Source organism: Neoarius graeffei, chromosome 2, assembly GCF_027579695.1.
Source record: "Neoarius graeffei isolate fNeoGra1 chromosome 2, fNeoGra1.pri, whole genome shotgun sequence".
Lineage (NCBI taxonomy): Eukaryota > Metazoa > Chordata > Actinopteri > Siluriformes > Ariidae > Neoarius > Neoarius graeffei.
Genome location: NC_083570.1, coordinates 111,178,516 through 111,202,807, shown reverse-complemented (window position 1 = coordinate 111,202,807; position 24,292 = coordinate 111,178,516). Strand labels below are relative to the sequence as shown.

Here is a 24,292-nt window from a genome sequence, read left to right as displayed (position 1 = left end):
ATGTCAGTCTCACCAGATGCAATGCAAACCCATGGTTCCGTATGTGACATTTTCCGTTATTTCTAGAAGGCTGCTGTGTCGCAACAGGTAAGAACCTGGGTCATTCAAAATGCTCTCTGAGAAGGCAGAGTCTAACATGTATAGGTGTAATACACAGAGTTCTGAAGCACTGAGAATTTTACAATTTTGGCCAAAGTTTATGCAACTATTTTCCGTAAACATTTATGTCACATATGGAATTTCAATTGCCTCTGTAACCGGTGTTCCGATTCTGCTGAAATGTTTAAGTTTTGGCACAAAGAAAGTGTGCTTACCTCGCTTGGATCATTGGCCAGCCGAGGTAAAGTGAATTTTAGAAACATTGAGTTTACACCATTGTCTTATTTGAAGCAGAAGAGCCTTCTTGTTGCTTCATTCATATGCCTGGATAATGTGCACTCGGTCCCACGAAGCTCTCACTCTCTGTGATTTGTTAACTTTAAGGTATTAGAGAATCAAAAATCACATCAATGAAAAACCACATCTGTGGACACTTCTCTATGCAGACGATGATTTTCTAGCTGCAAACACTCGCCAAGGGTGCAGCTATGGAAATCAAGGCTAGATAGGTATGGTCTGTGCTTGAACCTAGTGAAGACCAAGAAAATGGAATCTGGTTCACAAATAGATGGCAGCATCACCATTGATGGGCAGGATCTTCCCAAAGTCACCCAGTTCAAATATCTGGGTTCTGTCTTTTGTGAGGATGGAGATACCCTCCAAGATGCCAAAGCTCATGTAAATGCTGCCTGACTAAGATGGCAAAAGGTAACAGGTGTACTTTGTGACAGCGGGATGCCGACCAATTTGAAGGCTAAAGTATATAAGACTGTGGTATGCCCAATAGCACGATATGGCTGTGAATGTTGGCCAGTCACTGTAAAACATGAACAAAGTCTACATGCCATGGAGATGAAAATGCTACTCTGGTCTCAAGGACTCTCTCTATTAGACCATGTGAAAAATGTGGAAGTCCATAGGAAAATACAGGTGGTTCCAATCACTGCAAAGATGAGAGAGTGGTGTCTCCAATGGTATGGCTATATTATGCAAAGCTCAGATGGAGCAGTGGCTAAATCTGCAACAAAACTGGACATTCCAGGCAAGCAGCCACGTGGGAGACCCAAGAAGAGATGGCCTGACTCAATAAAGGAGGATCTAAAGTCCATAAAAGCAAAACCAGAGGATGTCTTTGATTGGAGTAAGTGGAGACAGCTGAGCCAAGCTGCGGGCCCTGCACTCATGTGGGACTAACACAAGGAAGAAGAGAATCAAAAAGTTTAGTACTGGGTACATACAAGGATGTTTCAATTTTACCCCTTGTGCAACGTAATCGGGACCAATAGCATGACCAGGGCCATATGAACCTTTCAAGCTTGAAATGAGGAAAAAGCATCTAAAAGTAAGCTAAATACTCTTATATTTGAGTTCTAATAATCTTCTAATAAGAAATATTCAATAAATTAACCTATATTAAAGATATTTTCTCTTAACAAGATATCATTTTGTGCAGTGCACACCTGTACTTTTTAACTTTTCTTATTTTACTTTTTTAAGAGGATTATCATGTCCTCTAATCGTTCAACAGAAAAGGTCAGAGATTATGTTTGGTGTAAACAGATTTCCAGATAAACTCAAGTAGGCATGGTTTCTACTGAGATAAGTCACAAAGAAAGGATGTGGCACCAAAAAAAAGAAAAAAGAAAGAAAAGCTCACCAGTGACATCGGCTTTCGAAACATTTCTTTAATAAGACCACCACTGAATATAATGTTCTGGTGTGATATAATAGATGGCATGATCGAAGCTGTGGTTAACTGAAGAAAGATTATAATCAAGTCATCAGAGATCTCTGTCAGATGTTATAAAGAATCATTGTAGTTATTTATTTCTATGTAAATAGAAAGATTTCTGCTTTTTGATTTGCATTAACATGCTGCAAAGATCAGTGCATGACTCAGCTAGATGAATATACGATACATAAAAGTTTTTGGTTCATTATCTTTGGGAAATTCCCAGCCTGAACATAACCACTGAAACGAATTAATGAGACAAATGACAGACTGATAACCACAGACGTCTTTGTTAATGCCCCCCCTCCCACCTCCATGGCCTACATACCAGGTCTTGGCAGTTCTGATTTTAGACCTGTGGTATCTGAATGTGTGGAAACATTAACACACATCTCTGTGGGTCGCTATCTAACCATAGAAGACAAAAATAAATAAATAGATAAATGAATAAATAAATAAATCCCTTCAGTATAGTTAGTAATTAATGAATGTTACGGAATTCTAAAATATCTTTTTTTCTTGGAAAGACAGAATTTCATTGAGGCAACAGAGATATTATTCTATATGCCTTCTATAAGAAATAAGTTATAATCTATTATCCAACAGAGAGGTTGAATTCTCAAATCAGACAGTGTCAATTCATTTTTTATAACAGCAGATCTGGCCATAACATAAATCCCAGGTTGATAGTATTAATGTGCTCATTCTCATGGGTTATCGTTTCTATAGTAACCATTCATACACAGTCAAACAGGTTATGAAATAATGATAACAATAAACTGAAGAAACAGTGTTGTTACGTATGCTTGTTGTTATGGTGATGTTAGGAGATGTTTATTTAAGATTTATTGAAGGAAACTCCAGTATTAGCAAGTTTTCAGTTATCTTCAGGACAGAGCAGTTTAGGGTTTGTGTTTTCTCTGTAATATAATGTAGCACTTCAAGATTGTTGGGACACTGCAGGATGTAGATAGGTGGGGTACTGTGATGGGTGTTTTTATTTTTACTTTTCACCAAGACACATGAACTCACGTCGTGAGCTGGTCTAGTGGTTAGCGTGTCCACCTCTCAATTGGAAGATCGTGAGTTCTACTCGTGGTTGGGTCATACCAAAAACCATCATAAAAATGGTACCTACTGCCATCAGGCAAGGTGTGAGTGGGGAGTCAAACTCTCACAGTTATCAGAGGACCAGCCCCCCACTGTAACCCTTGCTGTATAGTAAGCGAGAGGCCGAGGGCTATAGAAGTGGAAATCGGTGCTGCCCAATGTGCCTTAAGGGCCTGGTTAGTACTGGGACGGGAGACTGCCTAGGAAGACCAGGTCCTGGCATGGGAGGGACTTTGACATGAACACACAAACTGCTCTGTGCTAGATTGTGATCTCCTCCACCTTTCAGCTTTTTCATTCCTCCTTGAAGCCTTCAGACACACACAACACTGTTAATCAAACTCAGGTGTGATTGCTTTGCCACTCCACTTCCTTGGCCTTGCTCTCCATTCACAACCCAGTGCTCAACCACGCCCCTGCCTCCACATACCCCTACCGCTGAAAGCTCTCAGGCTGAAATCTGCCACAGCACCCCTGGCCTGTGGACCACCTCAAACTTAAAGAGCCAGATATGAATGGGTGATCTGCACATTGGAATCCTTCACATGGTGGAGCCACTGGAGTGGGGTATGATCTGAGTAGAGAGAAAACAGGTGTCCAAGCAGGTAGTACTGGAGAATGAGGACAGCCCACTTGATGGCTAGATACTCCTTCTCAGTGGTGGCATACTTAGTCTCTCGCACCAAGAGCTTCTGGCTGATGTACAGCACTGGATGCTCCTCCCCTCTACTGCCTGGGACAAAACGGACCCTCTGTCTGACACATCAGTCTGCAAAATAAAAGGGAGAGAAAAGTCAAGGGAGTGTAACAGTGGCCCACCACAAAGTGCACTTTAGCCTGTTGGCATGGCTCCATCCACTGGACCGGATTTGGTGCTCCCTTTTTAGAGAGATCAGTCAGCAAGTGAGTTAGGCACAAACCTGCAATAATAACCAGCTAGACCCAGGAACTGTCTCACCTCCATTTTGGGCTGAGGCAGATTGCAATTCCTGCAGTCTTATCAATTTAAGAATACACTTGCCCATGATCCAGGTGGAAGCCCAGATGCTGTATTTCCACCTGCCCAATTGGACACTTCCTTGGGTTCTCCATGACCCCCTCTCATCTCAACAACTTCAGAACAGCCCTCAAATGTTACATGTGCCTCTGCCAATTACATTACATCTTATATTACATCAGCCATAAGGATTGAACCGGAATCTTCTTGCTGTGAGGCAACAGTACTAACCACTGCACAACCATAAACTGATAAGAACATATACTACACTTGATATTAGCCAAAAGGCAGAGAAGCCAATCATTACTATACATGATACTGTCATCGAGATAGGCTGCGGTGTAGGTAGTATGTGGGCAGAGCTTCTGTCCATGATCCACTGAAATGGCGCAGGGGCCCTGAATAACCCACACAGAAGGATGACAGATTGGTGTAAACTGAATAGAGTGGAAAATAATGGAATTTTTTTCATGGGATAATGGTGTCAAAGGGATCTGCCAATATTTCTTTGTCAGATCCAGGGTCGAATAAAAGCTAGCCACGCCTAACTGATCGAGCAGTTTGTCAATACAAGACATTGGGTACACATCAAATTTAGACATTGCATTGACTTTTCTAAAGTCTACACAGAATCAGACCAACCCACCTCCTTTGACCTTGCTCTCCATTCACAAACCGGCACTCGACCATGCCTCCACCTAAACACACAACAAGCTTTTGTCTTATTAGATTAGGTAGATTAGCTTAGATAAAACTTTATTGATCCCTTTGGGAGGGTTCCCTCAGGGAAATTAAGATTCCAGCAGCATCATTACAGATAAACAGAGAAAAGAAATAGAGAAAACTTCTAGATAAATTAAAATAATTAAGTATTTACATATACAAATATATAAAAAGAATAAGATATGGGGAAGAGAGGAAAGGGGAGGGGGAAGGAGGGGGAAGGGAAAAAAAGGTGGGGAGAAGGGGGGGCAGCGGGAGGAGAGATATTGCACTTTATATTGCACATTGTCTGGTATTGCTTATTGTTAGGCTAGGCTACTGCTCCTTCCCATCCTCTGTCCTCCTGTTACCCCTCCTCCCCCCAGAGAGGAATTGTATAGTCTGATGGCGTGAGGGACAAAGGAGTTTTTGAGTCTGTTCGTCCTGCACTTGGGAAGGAGCATTCTGTCACTGAACAGGCTCCTCTGGTTGCTGATGACGGTGTGCAGAGGGTGACTGGCATCGTCCATGATGTTCAATAGTTTGTCCATAGACCTCTTCTCTGACACCGTCACCAGAGAGTCCAGCTTCATGCTGACCACAGAGCCGGCCCGCCTGATCAGTTTGTCCAGCCTGGATGTGTCCTTCTTGGATGTGCTGCCCCCCCAGCACACCATGGTGTAAAACAGGACACTGGCGACCACAGACTGATAGAACATCCACAGGAGTTTCCTGCAGATGTTAAAGGACCGCAGCCTCCTAAGGAAGTATAGCCTGCTCTGTCCCTTCCTGTATAAGTGTTTGGTGTTGCAAGTCCAGTCCAGCTTGCTGTCCAGCCACAGCCCAAGGTACTTGTAGGAATCCACAGCCTCCACCTCAACTCCCTCGATCAGAACTGGTCATGACCTTGGTCTGGACCTCCCAAAGTCAATGACCAGCTCCTTGGTCTTTGAGGTGTTGAGCTGCAGATGGTTCCTGTTGCACCACACAGCAAAGTCCCTCACCAGGCTCCTATATTCCTCCTCTCTGTCATCACTGATACACCCAACGATGGCTGTGTCATCGGCAAACTTCTGGATGTGACACAGCTCCGAGTTGTAGCAGAAGTCCGCGGTGTACAGGGTGAAGAGAAGAGGGGCCAGCACCGTACCCTGGGGTGCTCCGGTGCTGCTAATCACAGTATCAGACATGATGTCCTTCAGCCAAACTTCAAAAGAGAAAAAAAAGAGGCTGGCGCGGGAATGACTATTTATAACGTAAACAAGGACAGACATTGTACATTATTACACATATAGGACACTTTTTCTATGGAATAAAAATGCGTTCTATTCCCTTCTAGTGGGTTTCATTCATTTAGTTTGATAGCATGCAATATTGTTAGTATATCGCTTATCCTACGTGTATTACATCACTCTACCCAATGGAGAATGAGCATTGAATATGGTTTACGATATTGCATGGTTGTCAAGACAACATGATGTCACATGTTGGAGATGTAAAACTTCCACGCTAGCAAGCGACTGTAACAATTTGTAAACAAACATAACCGCCAGGTTTGCGTCATTAAATATGGAAGATTTTGAGAGAATTTTGAAAGAGGAAGATGCATTGAACACCTGAAAGGGGTGTGTATGTATGTTTAATAATAATAATAATAATAATAATAATAATAATAATAATAATAATAATAATGGCTTTTTTTCGTGGTATATCAGATATATTCCATTCAGCTACTCATCTTCGACTCGTTCAATATCATGCTAGCTGAATGGAATATATCTGATATACCACGAAAAAAGCCAGCCAATATTATTTTAATATTATATGTAACTATAAATATATAAAAAACATGCTGTCATTTATTAATCAATTTAAAAATGTAATTGTTGGCAAATTGCTGTGGTATAAGAAGAATAAACCACTTTGTGACAAACTGTTATAAGTAAAAACAACCCCAACAAAACTCTGCATCAGGTTGCATCCCATGACGTTGTGGATTGATTTCCTATAACATCATTCTCTATGTGAGTTTAATTTCCTTACTTATTTTTATTCTGATAAAACTCTATTGCATTATATTCTAACTTCAGAAAACCTTCCTTCTACTCATGTTTTGATATCCAAATGATGACTCGGCTAATACACAAATTAATCTATGACGTAGATCTGTTTATGATCGTGTGTTATATTTCCAAGAGCAAAAGTTTGCCCTGGGCTTCAGTTTGATGCTGAAGATGGAAAAAGATTAGTTAAGTACACACATAAAAGTTGAGAAACCATTAACAGGCTTCAACATGCAGTAAAATCGACTTGGTTAAAAAGAATTTCAGTGTAATTTCTGCTTATCAGATGCATAAATTATGTTGTATATAACTGCCTTGCTGTTTTTTTCATGCTAAACTTTCCACACCTGTGGTGAGATCCTAATCAGAGTTTTTTTTTTCTTTTCAGAGTAGATAACAAGAACATGGTGGGGAAACATGACTCCAAAACCCCCTTAAGGAAGGAAGCATTTTTTAAAAATCTCTTTTGTGGAAATATGTTTTATAGGGTATGTAAACAGGAAGCAGGTTCACTGAGGCAAACACTTATTTGTTGGTGTAAGCTTTTACCCAAAGATGAGCTCAAAGTCAGTTTTTAAACAAGTAAGGAAAATATTAAACTACTGTACATATATGTATGGTGAGATGCTATTTTTAAAAAAAAAATTATTAGCTTCTCCAGGTAACTTATTATATAAGAAAACAGTATAAGGCAGGGTAACTGCAACAGCCTTGGTAGGCCAGTTACTGTGGGCCCGTAATATCTCATCTCATCTCATTATCTCTAGCCACTTTATCCTTCTACAGGGTCGCAGGCAAGCTGGAGCCTATCCCAGCTGACTACGGGCGAAAGGCGGGGTACACCCTGGACAAGTCGCCAGGTCATCACAGGGCTGACACATAGACACAGACAACCATTCACACCTACGGTCAATTTAGAGTCAGCAGTTAACCTAACCTGCATGTCTTTGGACTGTGGGGGAAACCAGAGCACCTGGAGGAAACCCACACGGACATGGGGAGAACATGCAAACTCCGCACAGAAAGGCCCTCGCTGGCCACGGGGCTCGAACCCGGACCTACTTGCTGTGAGACGACAGCGCTAACCACTACACCACCGTGCCACCTGGGCCCGTAATATAACTAAGAAAAAATGATAGTCAATAGCAGCAGGTTAAAGGCAGTGTAGTACTAGTACTTAAAGGTACTAGAGTTTTCAGGGTCATAAATAGCTTGCAATGATTTAAAATAGTAACGTAACCTAACAGCTTTGAATGAGCACAAGTTAACTATAGTAAGGTTCAGTTCATCAGATAGAATGTTCTTGGTTCTAATGGTTCTTACAGTAAATGAATGTTGGTAGGTCGAGGACTTACACTCAGGTGCTACATACTTAATGACATTTGAGATACTGGTAGACCTGGTTTGTCTAGCAGAACAGCAAATGCGAGGAATAGAAGACTGATTTACTGTTACCAGGCCATTAACTACTTTAAAGAAAAAAATATATATCTAAAAACTCATGCCAGGAACAAATTGGTAATAAATTAAGTAACTGTAACCTAGAAGCCCTTCTGAATTTGGAGTCCTGCGACCTCAACATCCTCAAGGGGGTGATTCCTGGAATCACTGGTGGAAGATGAACACAGGCTGAAAGCCAGGCAGTCCAAATGCTCTGGCAATTCCTGTGGCCAATACAGGCACGTACTCCCATCCTCCCAGGAACCATCATCAGGGGTGCAGCCCCCCGTCTGCTCTGGTCATCCTGGTCCCTTGCTTGCCACCTGGATCCCCAACAGGGAGCAAAGCAGTGCAGACAAGGACTGCGCACCCTCATCACCACCGTCAACAACAAATCCTTTGTGCAGGCTATGCCTTTGGCAATTCCTTCCCTCTGCTCCCACACCTGGTTCCTTCGCCTGTTGTCGTTGTCCCAGGATCTGCCAGTCCAGGATTGGGCTTCTCTTTCATGAGTGGGCGCATGAGAGACAGCAACAGATGGCGACAGCCCCAACAGCAACAGCAGCAAGACCTGAGAAGGCAAAGAAGACAATGAAGAGGAGGATGTTGTCATCATCGAATATCAACAGACAGCCATACCAACAACCTAAAAGAGTAGCTGACATTGCATTAAGATGGCAGGTTAAGAATATATTTATTTGCACGCCTTTGCATCCTTTCTAGTTGAGTAATAAGCTCTATGGTCTGTGGAGACCAACTCTGACTTGCATATACTAAATGACAGCGCACCAAAGTGATGCAAATCATTTTCCTTACTGAGATACTTCACGTTTTGTGCCTAATATAGCCTAGAAGCTTATTAGCATGAGCAGTCTGATCGAATACTTGTTTTGTCCATGTAAGGTCTGAGGAAATCCAGACTCAGAGGAAATACCTTTCACATTTAGTTGGCTTTAGTTCAGCCGCATTCATCTTGTATATGGCAATCATCAGCTTGGTCTTTCGCTGTGGCACTTGCTTTCGTTGAAGAGGAGACCAGAGGCTGTAGACCATACCTCTCGATTGGACAAGTCCTTTTGGAGTAAGTCCATGTCAGCATCTGATCTGATTTCCTTGAATATCTTGGTGTCATCGGCGAACATTAATACTTTACTTGACTTTATGATATCCGGGAGGCCGTTCACATACAACAGGAATGATGCAGGACCAAGGATTGAACCTTGTGGCATGCCAGAGGTGACAGGTAATGTGTCAGAGGTAGCACCAAGGATGGTGACACATTGTCATCAATCCGTCAGGTATGATCTGAGCCACTGAAGAAGTTGTCATTCAATCCAGTACTCTCGCAACTTTTGCATGAGCACCTTGTGGCTGACCTTTTTAAATGCTTTGCTCATGTCTTGATAGAGGGTATCTACTTGGCCACCACCATCCAGAACCAGTATAATTCAAGGCCTCAGTCAAATTCATCATGCAAGATTTACCTGGAAAGATAAATTGATGTGAGACATCATTGTGGCTGAATTCTGGAAAACAGCTGATAATTATGAAGAATTAGGTTTTGACCAGCTCTGCAATGACCTGGTGACTTGTCCAGGGTGTACCCTGCCTCTCGCCCATAGTCAGCTGGGATAGGCTTATCTCTGACCCTACACAGGATAAGCAGTTACAGATAGTGGATGGATGGAAGGTTTTGACCAAAAAAATTTTTTTCTATCTGTTATATACTTTGAAATCTCTATTTTTTAAGAAAACAAATACATTTCACCCTAATGATATGGGAATGATTACTTTCTAAGCTTGCCTTGGTGTCTTCCTCATGAAGATCATGTGTTAGGAACAAGTTTAACAAATGCAGCAATGAAAAACAATCAATCTTCCTAACGATGTCCAAAACCTCACGTGTTCCTCATGATTTGATCAAGTTGTTGGCTCTACGTGCCATAATCCTAATTAATTCAGTTTGTAATCAGATTTCAGCTGACAAAATGTCTGCCATGTCTTGGTGCTGTCATCATCAAAACATAGAAGAGCACTCAGACAATGTAGAAAAAGCAGTATAAGGGTTTTAAAATGTTGAAATGACCCAATAAAAAGACATTAGAAATGCAGCCAATGGAAAAGAAGTGAACGAATGAATGAGTGATTATTTCCTCTTATTAGTATAAATGTTAACAGAGATCAGTGGAGGGAAGAGATGATGATGAGGTTTGTATTTAACTATTTCCAGTGACTTTTACTTCAGGTGATGAGACACACACTCATGGGGATAATAATCAATGTGAGAAATCATTTACTCACTTATAATTCTTAGCAATGTGTCAGTAATGGATTTTTTTCCATCAGTAGATTAGATTATAAACGTAGTGGTTTCACTTTTGGGGGATAACCAGATATCGAAATGCTAGAACTTCACAGTGGTGCTTGAAAGTTTGTGAACCCTTTAGAATTTTCTATATCTTCTTCTTTTTCTTTTGGCTGCTCCTGATTAGGGGTCACCACAGCGGACCTTTCATCTCCATTGCTCCCTGTCTTCTGCATCCTTCTCTACCACACCTGCCACTTTCATGTCCTCTCTCACCACATCCATGTATCTCCTCTTTGGCCTTCCTCATTTTCATTTGCCTGGCAGCGCCATCCTCAACATTCTCCTTCCCACATGCTCTGCATCTCTTCTCAGGATGTGCCCATACCATCTCAGTCTCATCTCTCTTAGCTTAATTCCCAAGCTCTCTACATGTGCTGTCCCTTTGATGTACTCGTTCTTTATCCTGTCCAACCTTGTCACTCCCATCACAAACCTTAACATCCTCAACTCCGCCACCTCCAACTTTGCCTCCTGTCTCTTTGTTAAGGGTACGGTCTCCAATCCATACATCACAGCTGGTCTCACTACTCTCTTATACATCTTACTGTACCTTTCACTTTAGCTGGGACTTTCCTAATCACAAATGACTCCCAAAATCCTTCTCCAACTGCTCCACCCTACCTGCGCTCTCTTTCTCACCTCACTATCGCAGGCCCCCATTTTCCTGCACAGTTGACCCCAGGTACTTGAATTCACCAACTTTCTTTACGTCTGCTCCTTGCATCTTCACTACACTCTCATCCCCATTCTCATTGATGCACATGTATTCTGTTTTGCTCCTGCTCACTTTCATTCCTCTTCGTTCCAATGCATACCTCCATCTCTCCAAACCCAACTCAACCTTCTTTCTACTTTCACCACATATCACAATATCATCTGCAAACATCATGTTCCATGGTGACTCTTGCCTCACTTCGTCTGTCAAGCTATCCATCACTATGGCAAACAAAAAAGGACTCAAAGCAGATCCTTGATGGAGTCCCCCTTCACCTTGAACCATTCAGTCGTTCCAACTGCACACCTCAGTGCTGTTTCACAGTTCTCATACATGTCTTGCACCACTCTATACTTCTCATTCACTCCACTCTTTCTCATACAATACCATAACTCATCTCTCAGCACTCTATTGTATGCCTTCTCCAGGTCTACAAACACACAATGTAGCTTTCTCTGGCCTTCTCTGTACTTCTCCATTAACATTCCTAGAGCAAAAATTGCAACCTATGTGCTCTTCCTTGGCATAAACCCGTACTGCTGTTCACAGATTGCTACCTCTCTTCTCAATCTTGTCTCCAATACCCTTTCCCATAGCTTCATGGTGTGGCTTATCAATTTTATTCCTCTGTAATTACTGCAGCTCTGTACATCTCCCTTAGTCTTTCTCCATTCATTTGACATTTTCTCATTCTCTAGGATCTTATTAAACAATCTCGTTAGGAACTCCACAGCCATCTCACCCAAACATCTCCAAGCCTCAACTGGGATACCATCTGGTCCGACTGCTTTCCCAGTCTTCATTCTTTTCATGGCTACCCTCACCTCATCCTTACTAACCAACTCTGCTTCCTGATTTGCTGTCTCCAATGAATCTGACCTTTTCTCTCTTGGATTCTCCTCATTTAATAAATCCTCAAAGTACTCTTTCCACCTTCTTAATACACTCTCTTTGTTTGTCAGCATATTTCCATTTACATCTTTCATCACTCTTACCTGCTGTACATCCCTCGCTTCCCTGTTTCTCTGCCTAGCTAGTCTGTACAGGTCTTTCTCACCTTCTTTGGTCTCCAGTCTTTTGTACAACTCCTGGTATGCATCTGCTTTCACCTTTGCTGCAGCTCTTTTTGCCTTCTGTCTCATCTGTCTGTATAACTGCCTGCTTTCCTCATCTCTCTGCTCATCCCAATTCTTCTTTGCTAGCCTCATCTCTTTTATAATTTCTTGCACTTCTTTGTTCCACCACCATGTCTCCTTGTCTTCCTTCCCCCTTCCCGATGACCACCCTAGCACCTTCCTTGCTGCCTCTCTTACTAGTACAGCAGTAGTATTCCAATCTTCTGGCAGACTTCCATGACCACTCAATGCTCGTCTCATTTCTTCCCTAAAATCCTTCTGATGTTCAACCTCTTTTAGTTTCCACCACTTAATCTTTGGCTCCACTATTTCATGCTTCCTCTTTTTCACTTTCAAGCTCATCCTGCACACGACCACTTGATGTTGTCTAGCTACACTCTCCCCTGCCATCACTTTATAATCTCCTTCAGGTTACCCCTTCTGCAGAGTATGTAGTCCACCTGTGTAGATCTTCCTCCACTCTTAAACATCACCCTGTGCTGCTCTTTCTTCTTGAAGTATGTATTGACTATTGCCAAATTCATCCTCTTTGAAAAATCAACCAGCATTTGCCCTTCCACATTTCTCTCTCTTACACCATATCTGCCCATCACATCCTCATCTCCTCTGTTTCCCTCGCCAACATGTCCGTTGAAATCTGCTCCTACCAGCACGCGCTCCTCCCTCGGTATACTTTCCACCACTTCATCCATCTTTTCCCAGAAAGACTCTTTCTCTTCATTCTCACATCCAACCTGTGGGGCATATGCACACACAACATTGATTACCACTCCTTGAATCTCCAACTTCATGCCTATCACTCTATCTGATACCCTCTTCACATCAATCACACTGTTGACCAACTATCCCCTCAAAACAATACCAACACCATTTCTCTTTCCATCCACTCCATAATAAAACAACTCGCATCCATCTCCAATGTTCTTGGCTTGCTTCCTTTCCACCTCGTCTCCTGCACACACAAAATGTCCAACTTCCTTCTTTCCATCATACCTGCTAACTCTCCTGCTCTGCCAGTCAGTGTTCCCACATTCAGTGTTCCTATCCTCAATTCTAAGCTCCTTCTCTTCCATCTTTCACGTTCTCTCCTAACACGCCTCCCCCCTCTCTTTCTCCTTCTCCGTTTTGGCGCAACAGTAGCACACTTTCCACCGGCACCTTGTTGACCAACAGTACCAGAGGCAGTCATTGTTAACCTGGGCCCCGACCAATCCAGTATGGTATTTCTTTTTTCATTCCTCATGTTAGATTTGGCACAGTTTTATGCTGGATGCCCTTCCTGACGCAACCCTCTCCAATTTATCTGGGCTTGGGACTGGCACCAAGAGTACGCTTATGCACCCCCAGTGGCTGGATTTTTAGAATTTTCTATATCTCTGGATAAATATGAGCTAAAACATCATCAGATTTTCACACAAGTCCTAAAAGTAGATAAAGAGAACCCAGTTAAACAAATGAGACAAAAATATTATACTTGGTCATTTATTTATTGAGGAAAATGATCCAATATTACATATCTGTGAGTGGCAAAAGTATGTGAACCTCTAGGATTAGCAGTTAATTTGAAGGTGAAATTAGAGTCAGGTGTTTTCAATCAATGGGATGACAATCAGGTGTGAGTGGGCACCCTGTTTTATTTAAAGAACAGGGATCTATCAAAGTTTGATCTTCACAACACATGTTTGTGGAAGTGTATCATGGCATGAACAAAGGAGATTTCTGAGGACCTCAGAAAAAGCGTTGTTGATGCTCATCAGGCTGGAAAAAGGTTACAAAACCATCTCTAAAGAGTTTGGACTGCACCAATCCACAGTCAGACAGATTGTGTACAAATGGAGGAAATGCAAGACCATTGTTACCCTCCCCAGGAGTGGTCGATCAACAAAGATCACTCCAAGAGCAAGGCCTGTAATAGTCAGAGAGGTCACAAAGGACCCCAGGGTAACTTCTAAGCAACTGAAGGCCCCTCTCACATTGGCTAATGTTCATGAGTCCACCATCAGGAGAACACTGAACAACAATGGTGTGCATGGCAAGGTTGCAAGGAGAAAGCCACTGCTCTCCAAAAAGAACATTGCTGCTCTTCTGCAGTTTGCTAAAGATCACATGGATAAGCCAGAAGGCTATTGGAAAAATGGTTTGTGGAAGGATGAGAACAAAACAGAACTCTTTGGTTTAAATGAGAAGCATTATGTTTGGAGAAAGGAAAACACTGCATTCCAGCATAAGAACCGTATTCCATCTGTGAAACATGGTGGTGGTAGTATCATGGTTTGGGCCTGTTTTGCTGTATCTGGGCCAGGATGGTTTGCTGTCATTGATGGAACAATGAATTCTGAATTATCCCAGCAAATTCTAAAGGAAAATGTCAGGACATCTGTCCATGAACTGAATCTCAAGAGAAGGTGGGTCATGCAGCAAGACAACGACCCTAAGTACACAAGTCATTCTACCAAAGAATGGTTAAAGAAGAATAAAGTTAATGTTTTGGAATGGCCAAGTCAAAGTCCTGACCTTAGTCCAATCGAAATGTTGTGGAAGGACCTGAAGCGAGCAGTTCATGTGAGGAAACCCACCAACATCCCAGAGTTGAAGCTGTTCTGTACGGGGGAATGGGCTAAAATTCCTCCAAGCCGGTGTGCAGGACTGATCAACAGTTACCAGAAACGTCTAGTTGCAGTTATTGCTGCACAAGGGGGTCACACCAGATACTGAAAGCAAAGGTTCACATACTTTTGCTACTCACAGATATGTAATATTGGATCATTTTACTCAATAAATAAATGACCAAGTATAATATTTTTGTCTCATTTGTTTAACTGGGTTCTCTTTATCTACTTTTAGGACTTGTGTGAAAATCTGATGATGTTTTAGGTCATATTTATGCAGAAATATAGAACATTCTAAAGGGTTCACAAACTTTCAAGCACCACTGTACATGCCAAAGTCTGTAGTTTTCAGAATTTTCCATCAATTTTGTAAGTCAGTGCTCAGCGTAAATGAGTAAACTCCCTTTGAAAAGTAACATTTTAAACAATATCTCAATGAACACAATTTCCAAAATGTTGAAAAGACAAAGTTTAATAGAACATCTGTTTAACTTATAACATGAAAGTAAGGTTAATAATATAAACTTAGATTACACATTTTTCAGTTTTACTCAAATTAGGGTGGTGCAAAAATGAGTACACCCCACAACAAAAACTACTACATCTAGTACTTTGTATGGCCTCCATTATTTTTAATGACAGCACCAAGTCTTCTAGGCATGGATTGAACAAGTTGGCAACATTTTACAACATCAATCTTTTTCCATTCTTCAACAATGACCTCTTTTAGTGACTGGATGCTGGATGAAGAGTGATGCTCAACTTGTCTCTTCAGAATTCCCCAAAGAAAATAATTTCTTTACACCACAAAGGTGAAGGCTACAAGAAGATCAGCAAAGCTTTACTTATCAGTCAGAATACTGTAGGAAAAGTGGTACAAAAATTTAAGAAAGATGGAACTGTAACTATCTCACAGAGACCTCCAGGTCATCCATGGAAGTTAACACCTCGACAGGAGTGTCTTCTGATGAGAAGGGTTGAAGAAAATCGGCATGCAAGTTCACTGCAGTTATCTAAAGAAGTACAATAGAAAGCCAAACTGGGGTGACTATTTCCCGTGACACAATACGGCGTACACTGCAGAGGAATGGCATGCATGGATGCCGTCCACGAAAGAAGCCTCTCCTAAAGCCCAGGCACAAAAAAGCCCACCTAGAGTTTGCCAGGGCCCATGCTGACAAAGATGAAGACTACTGGGACTCTATACTCTGGAGTGATGAGACCAAGATAAATGTTTTTGGAACTGATGGCTTCAAAACTGTATGGTGTCGCAAAGGTGAGGAATACAAAGAAAAATGCATGGTGCCTACAGTGAAACATGGTGGTGGCAGTGTCCTTATGTGGGGCTGCATGAGTGCTGCTGGTGTCGGGGAACTGCATTTCATTGATGGCATCATGAATTCACAGATGTATTGCTCTATACTGAAAGAGAAGATGCTACCATCACTCCATGCCCTTGGCCGTCGTGCAGTTTTCCAACATGATAATGATCCTAAACACACATCTAAGGCCACTGTTGGATTTCTGAAGAAGAACAGGGTGAAAGTGATTCAGTGGCCAAGTATGTCTCCTGATCTGAACCCAATCGAACACCTATGGGGAATTCTGAAGAGACAAGTTGAGCATCACTCTCCATCCAGCATCCAGTCACTAAAAGAGGTCGTTGTTGAAGAATGGAAAAAGATTGATATTGCAAAATGTGGCCAACTTGTTCATTCCATGCCTAGAATACTTGGTGCGGTCATTAAAAATCATGGAGGCCATACAAAGTACTAGATGTAGTAGTTTTTGTTGTGGGGTGTACTCATTTTTGCACCACCCTAATTTGAGTAAAACTGAAAAATGTGTAATCTAAGTTTATATTATTTACCTTACTTTCACATTATAAGTTAAACAGATGTTCTATTAAACTTTGTCTTTCCAACATTTTGGAAATTGTTTGTATTCATTGAGATACTGTTTAAAATGTTACTTTTCAAAGGGGATGTACTCATTTACGCTGAGCATTGTATGTCACATGGGTTGTGACACAGGCTGTAGCATGCACAACATGTAGAAATGAGGAACATGTTTCTGTAGAAATCCAGGGCTTTCCTTTCCATGCACAAATATTAATTCCAAAGATTATACAGAAGAATGACAAATTAAAGGAGGTGTTTGGCCCCAACCAGCTGCCAGAACAGCTTCAGTATACATTGGCAGAGATTCTACTAGAAAGGAGTGATGGAGAAGCAGACTTTCAAATGGTGCTTTCCTCAGTGCTGTCTAATATCTCGTCTCATCTCATGATCTCTCGCCGCTGACCAAATGATTCACTGACTCAAACACTGACTGGCTGAATCAGATGAGGGAATCTCAACCATGACTGGTTCAAACAGTGACCAGTTGAATCAAATGAGTGAATCTCAAATATGACTGAAAGAATCATTGACTCAAACACTGACTGGCTGAACCAGAAGAGTGAATATCAGTCAGGACCAAATGATTCACTGAGTCAAACAGTGACTAGTTGAATCAGATAAGTGAATCTCAATCATGATCGAGTTATTCATTGATTCAAACAGTAACGAGCTGAATCAGATGAGCAAATCTCAATTCTGACTGAAAGATTCACTGACTGAAACAATGACCAACTGAATGAGATGAGCAAACCTCAATCATGACCGAATGATTCATTGACTCAGACACTGACTGTCTGAATCAGATGAGCAAATCTCAATCATGACCGAGCGATTCACTGATTCAAACAGTGACCAGTTGAATCAAATGAGCAAATCTCAATTCTGACACAATGATTCACTGACTCAAACATTGACCAATTTAATCAAATGAGCAAATCTCAGTTCTGACACAATGATTCACTGACTCAAACATTGACCAGTTTAATCAAATGAGCAAATCTCAATTCTGACACAATGATTCACTGACTCAAACATTGACCAGTTTAATCAAATGAGCAAATCTCAGTTCTGACACAGTGATTCATTGACTCAAACACTGACCAATTTAATCAAATGAGCAAATCACAATTATGACGGAATAATTCATTGACTCAAACACTGACTGGCTGAATCAGATGAGCGAATCTCAATCGTCACTGAATGATTCACTGACTCAACTGACTCAAACACTGACCAGCTGAATCGGATGAGTGAATTTCAATCATGAGTGAATAATTCACTGACTGAAACAATGGCCAGCTGAATGAGATGAGCAAATCTCAATCATGACCAAATGATTCACTGACTCAGACACTGACTGTTTGAATTAAATGAGCGAACCTCAATCATAACCAAATGATTCACTGACTCAAACAGTGACCGGTTGAATCAAATAAGTGAATCTAAATTCTGACTGAATGATTCACTGACTGAAACACTGACTGGCTGAATCAGATGAGTGAATCTCAATCATGACCGAGTGATTCACTGATTCAAACACTAACCAGTTGAATCAAATGAGTGAATCTCAATCATGACAATGATTCATTGACTCAAATACTGACCAGTTGAATCAAATGAAAAAAATCTCAATTATGGCAGAATGATTCATTGACTCAAGGGGCACAAAAGTTCAACACACACAAATTTGCAAATTCAACTCAAACAATTAAAGGAGCATTCGTTACAATGTGCCAAGATTAGATCTGTAGTGGTTAAACAGGTAGAGCTGAATATGATTTGAATTATTGTTTGACACCATGAGCTGGCTGACCAATCCCAGCCATGTGCACAAAACTCTGCACCACTTCAAAGCTTTATACAGTTTGTGTTCACATTCCTGTCCAAAAGTGAGCACTGCCAAGGTTTATTCTGTTTTGACTGCATTTTTATTGCTACACCTTTTTGAAGCACAGCATAGTTTTTGTTTAGAGGAGAATTATTTGCCTGCATTGGGGACTTATTGATTTCAAACTGGGGTTTCAGACTGACTGATATTGGGGGAATGTCTATAAAATGATGAACAAGAGACACAAACAATCATTTTGGACCATAACACAGTTTTCCTAACAGGATTCCTCAGCATTTTAATAGGGGAGAGCGGGGAGACTTGGGATGAGTTTTCAGCTTTTGTAGATTGTGTGAAATTCTTTGCAGGTCACATCACATTCAGATTGCATTAGAAAGTATTTACTGTACCCTCTTACCACAACATTAGTTTCTTAGCTTGGAGCATAATACTGGCCTTCAGACTTCACGTTTTCTGTGGGGAAACATGAGACACTGAGGGGAGACATGGGACATTATGTTGGGGGACTTGGGACATAGTGAGGAGACATGGAACGAAAATAAAATACCTAGCTTAATCCTTCATGTTTAACTTTTATTTATTATCAAAACTTCTACTATATGAACTGTATGAACACACAATGCTGGAACAGTGATAGAAAAATGTCAATTTACCCAAAACCTGACTTGACAGAACAGCTCCATTCTCAAGAAGGAATGGAGTTTAAGTTTAATCTTCATGTAGGGACATGCCCACATTTTTAACAAACATCTCATCTTATCTCATCTTCTTCCGCTTATCTGGAGCCGGGTCGCAGAGGCAGCAGTCTGAGCATGGAAGCCCAAACTTCCCTCTCCCCAGATACCTTGGCCAGCTCCTCGGGAAGAACACAGAGGCGTTCCCAGGCCAGCCGAGAGACATAGTCCCTCCAGCGTGTCCTGGGTCTTCCCCAGGGCCTCCTCCCGAGGGGACATGCCTGGAACACCTCCCCAGGGAGGTGTCCAGGAGGCATCCAAAAGAGATGCCCGAGCCACGTCAGCTGATTCCTCTTGATGCGGAGGAGCAGCGGCTCTACTCCGAGCTCCTCCCAAGTGATTGTGCTTCTCACCCTATCTCTAAGGGAGTGCCCAGCCACCCTGAGAAGGAAACTCATTTCGGCCGCTTGTATCCGCGATCTTGTTATTTTGGTCATTACTCAAAGCTCATGACCATAGTTGACGTGGCTGTTCGGAGTTGTGGCTACAAGGTCTCCGGTGCCTGTCGTGGTGGCAATCCCCGAACCCGGTGGTGGACACCAGAAGTAAGGGATGCCATCAAGCTGAAGAAGGAGTCCTATCAGGCCATGTTGGCCTCCGGGACTCTTGAGGCAGCTGACGGGTATTGGCAGGCCAGGCGTGCCACAGCTCGGGCAGTTGCGGAGGCAAAAACTTGGAACTGGGAGGAGTTCGGTGAGGCCATGGAGGAAGACTATCGGTCGGCCTCGAAGAAATTTTGGCAAACCGTCTGGCGCCTCAGGAGGGGGAAGCAGTACTCTGCCAACACTGTTTACAGTGCGGGTGGGGAGCTGTTGACCTTGACTAGGGATATTGTCGGGTGGTGGAAGGAATACTTTGAGGATCTCCTCAATCCCACTGGCATGTCTTCCATTGAGGAAGCAGAGGCTGATGACTCAGAGGTGGACTCGTCCATTACCCAAGCCGAAGTCACTGAGGTGGTTTGCAAGCTTCTCGGTGTCAAGGCACCGGGGTGGATGAGATCTGCCCTGAGTATCTCAAGTCTTTGGATGTTGTGGGCTGTCTTGGCTGACACGCCTCTGCAACATTGGTGGCAGTTAGGGACAGTGCCTCTGGAGTGGCAGACTGGGGTGGTGGTCCCTCTTTTCAAGAAAGGGGACCAGAGAGTGTGCACCAATTATAGGGGAATCACACTTCTCAGCCTCCCCGGGAAGGTTTACTCCAGGGTACTGGAGAGGAGAATTTGGCCGATAGTTGAACCTCGGATCCAGGAGGAACAATGCAGTTTTTGTCCTGGTCATGGAACACTGGACCAGTTCTATACCCTTCATAGGGTGATCAAGGGTTCATGGGAGTTTGCCCGACCAGTCCACATGTGCTTTGTGGATCTGGAGAAGGCATTCGACCGTGTCCCTCATGGTATTCTGTGGGGGGTGCTTCAGGAGTATGGGGTTCGGGGCTCTTTGATAAGGGCTGTCCAGTCCCTGTATGAATGGAGCAGGAGTCTGGTTCGCATTGCCAGCATAAGAACCTTATCCCATCTGTGAAACATGGTGGTGGTAGTATCATGGTTTGGGCCTGTTTTGCTGCATCTGGGCCAGGACGGCTTGCCATCACTGATGAAACAATGAATTCTGAATTATACCAGCAAATTCTAAAGGAAAATGTCAGGACATCTGTCCAGGAACTGAATCTCAAGAGAAGGTGGGTCATGCAGCAAGACAATGACCCTAAGCCCACAAGTCATTCTACCAAAGAATGGTTAAAGAAGAATAAAGTTAATGTTTTGGAATGGCCAAGTCAAAGTCCTGACCTTAATCCAATCGAAATGTTGTGTGAGCAGTTCATGTGAGGAAACCCACCAACATCCCAGAATTGAAGCTGTTCTCTATGGAGGAATGGGCTAAAATTCCTCCAAGCCGGTGTGCAGGACTGATCAACAGTTACTGGAAACGTTTAGTTGCAGTTATTACTGCGCAAGGGGGTCACACCAGATACTGAAAGCTAAGATTCACATCCTTTTGCCACTCACAGATATGTAATATTGGATCATTTTCCTCAATAAATAAATGACCAAGTATAATATTTTTGTCTCATTTGTTTAACTGGGTTCTCTTTATCTACTTTAGGACTTGTGTGAAAATCTGATGATGTTTTTGGTCATATTTATGCAGAAATATAGAAAATTCTAAAGGGTTTACAAACTTTCAAGCACCACTGTATAATCCCGACTGTAATATCAGTTGGTCCTGACACTCAAGGAAATAAACACATGCAACTTAGGAATAGTCATGGATGTTTTTTCCAAATAGTAGCACATTATTCCGGGTCGTACTGTAGAGTTTGGACTTCTAAACAACCCATGCACACACTTTGGTGGTTGATAAAATACAGATACCGTAGGTCAAGGATTCCAGAAATATAATAAAAAAGCATACAAAATACGGAGTGATTACGGATTTTAATATGGATGCATCATGGATGCTAATAATTTACGGATTGGTCACGGACGTTTCAGTATATTATAGATTGGTTACTGATTTCATACGGATGATTCATCACGGATAAAAAATTAAGAAGTCTAAAACAATGAAATTTTGGACTGCCATAAAATTCATAATTAAAATATTTTACCTGCATTTATATGTTTACTTTATTCATTTACTATTGATATTTCACAGAAAATAATCACATATCTGTGAATAAAAGATCCATGTTTTTTATTCTATTTTTTATTTTCCGTGAATCTGTATTCCATGACTTCATGATGCAAAAAGGATGTACAAAGATGTCCGGGGAAAAATAGGACGTGCTCAGACAATCTCACACGTAAACAATTACCTGATTGGTCAGATGTTTTATCGGATTAGGACCAGGCCTGGAAAAATGGCTCCAGAAGCAATTTCACTGATATGGATAAACCCAGGCCTGGGCTATAGGGATTGTTATCGTTCTGGTGTGAATACCAACCACATAAACTGCAGGGGACCCGTTTATTTATAGTTCTAGTTCTAGTTATTGGTATTGTGGGACCGGACCTTTAGCTGTCTATATTTTATCAAAACTCTTTAATCTGCATTTTCACTTGCCTATCAGCCTATTCTCTGCACTGTAAAAAAAATATTTGTTGTTTTAACTTAAAAAAGTTAGTGCAAGGGCTGACTTAAAATTTTGAGTTCACTGGAATTCACATAGTAAGTTAAATTGTTGTGAACTTACTATATTAATTTCAGTGAACTCAAAATTTTAAGTCAGCCCTTAAGGCAACCCTTGCACTAACTTTTTTAAGTTAAAACAACAAATCATTTTTTACAGTGTGACACAAATGAAAGAAACATTTAAAACAAACAAAAATCCAAGCAATTAAAACTTTAGCAAAGCAAGTTTTTTAAAAAAAAAAAAGAAGTTTAGAGTTCAGTTCAGAGTAAATCTAGGTTAACGCTCACTCAGTAAAATTTTAAATTAACTTTGAGTGATGTGTGAAAAAAAGACGAATTTCGATGAAAACGTTGAAGTAAAAAAGAAAGTTGCTCTAAAAATGTATCCTGCTTGAATAAATCGCGCTCACCAGTTTTTCTCTGCTCGTCTGCTATTTTACTCCATTATTATTCTGTCTGCCTCCTCTACAGTGCTGATTACATGGAAGAGTGATAGAACACCTGCAGTATAGGTTATGACATGCTGTTTTGATAGTGTTAGATGTTTGCCCATGCAAACTTACACAACACAATGTGATGTGATCCAGGCAGCTCGTACTTCAACATGTAGGCAGGTTGTGATAAAAGGTTTCAACAAGTTTTTTTGTTCACTTGAGGAGAAACTAAAGTTGTCTGAAAAAAAAAATCAAAGCAAAGATTACATATCATTAATTTCCATGTGTTGGTGTAGAGTGTTGGAATGTCAAAGCATGTCACCCCTTTAAAAGTCATCCAATTCATCTGGATTTCAAATGACACACAGATTGTTCTAGCTGTTTGTTTTTATTGCAAACCGATAAGCTCTTAAAGTATTTTTTCATTGTCGAAATTCATAACTTGTCAACAGATCTTTGCACACAGTCATGTGCAAAAGTCTTAGTCAAGTCAAGTCAAGTTTATTTGTACAGCGCTTTTAACAATAAACATTGTCGCAAAGCAGCTTTACAGAATTTGAACGACTTAAAAGATGAGCTAATTTTATCCCTAATCTATCCCCAATGAGCAAGTCATCCCCTTTAAAAGTCATCCAATTCATCTGGATTTCAAATGACACACAGATTGTTCTAGCTGTTTGTTTTTATTGCAAACCGATAAGCTCTTAAAGTATTTTTTCATTGTCGAAATTCATAACTTGTCAACAGATCTTTGCACACAGTCATGTGCAAAAGTCTTAGTCAAGTCAAGTCAAGTTTATTTGTACAGCGCTTTTAACAATAAACATTGTCGCAAAGCAGCTTTACAGAATTTGAACGACTTAAAAGATGAGCTAATTTTATCCCTAATCTATCCCCAATGAGCAAGCCTGTGGCGACGGTGGCAAGGAAAAACTCCCTCAGACGACATGAGGAAGAAACCTCGAGAGGAACCAGACTCAAAAGGGAACCCATCCTCATTTGGGCAACAACAGACAGCCTGACTATAATATTAACAGTTTTAACAGGTATAACCCTCAACTGTCCTCATAGGGCCGTCCTTCACAGGAGTGGGGCGATAAAACTCCGACCAGACACAGGGCACCAGGATGGATCAAGCAGGTCCGAGGGGCAGAAGAGGCCAGCATCTCAATCCCAGGATCAACATGTAACTCAGAGGGACAGATGGGGGGGGGAGAGAGAGAGAGAGAAAGAAAACATGTTGTTAGGTATGCCCTAAAAATGACA

General features: G+C 41.6%; 1 protein-coding gene and 1 pseudogene across 2 annotated transcripts; both read right to left on the bottom strand.

Moving 5' to 3' along the window:
* Window positions 1-2,462: 2,462 nt before the first annotated feature.
* On the bottom strand, window positions 2,463-23,085 carry LOC132874883 (uncharacterized). Of its 2 annotated transcripts, XM_060911361.1 has the most exons (5): window positions 23,003-23,085; window positions 13,010-13,096; window positions 8,245-8,714; window positions 4,585-4,636; window positions 2,463-3,710 (listed from the first exon to the last, which is right to left on the bottom strand). In XM_060911361.1, exons 2-5 carry the CDS (start codon window positions 13,052-13,054, stop codon window positions 3,582-3,584), a joined length of 696 nt encoding a protein of 231 aa, XP_060767344.1. In that variant the 5' UTR covers window positions 13,055-13,096; window positions 23,003-23,085; the 3' UTR covers window positions 2,463-3,581. The 2 variants fall into 2 exon arrangements, 1 of the variants encoding a protein (XP_060767344.1); XR_009651715.1 differs by lacking the exons at window positions 2,463-3,710; window positions 4,585-4,636; window positions 13,010-13,096 and having other exon boundaries at window positions 6,501-8,714.
* Window positions 4,071-4,238, bottom strand: LOC132882291 (U2 spliceosomal RNA; annotated as a pseudogene).
* Window positions 23,086-24,292: the final 1,207 nt, after the last annotated feature.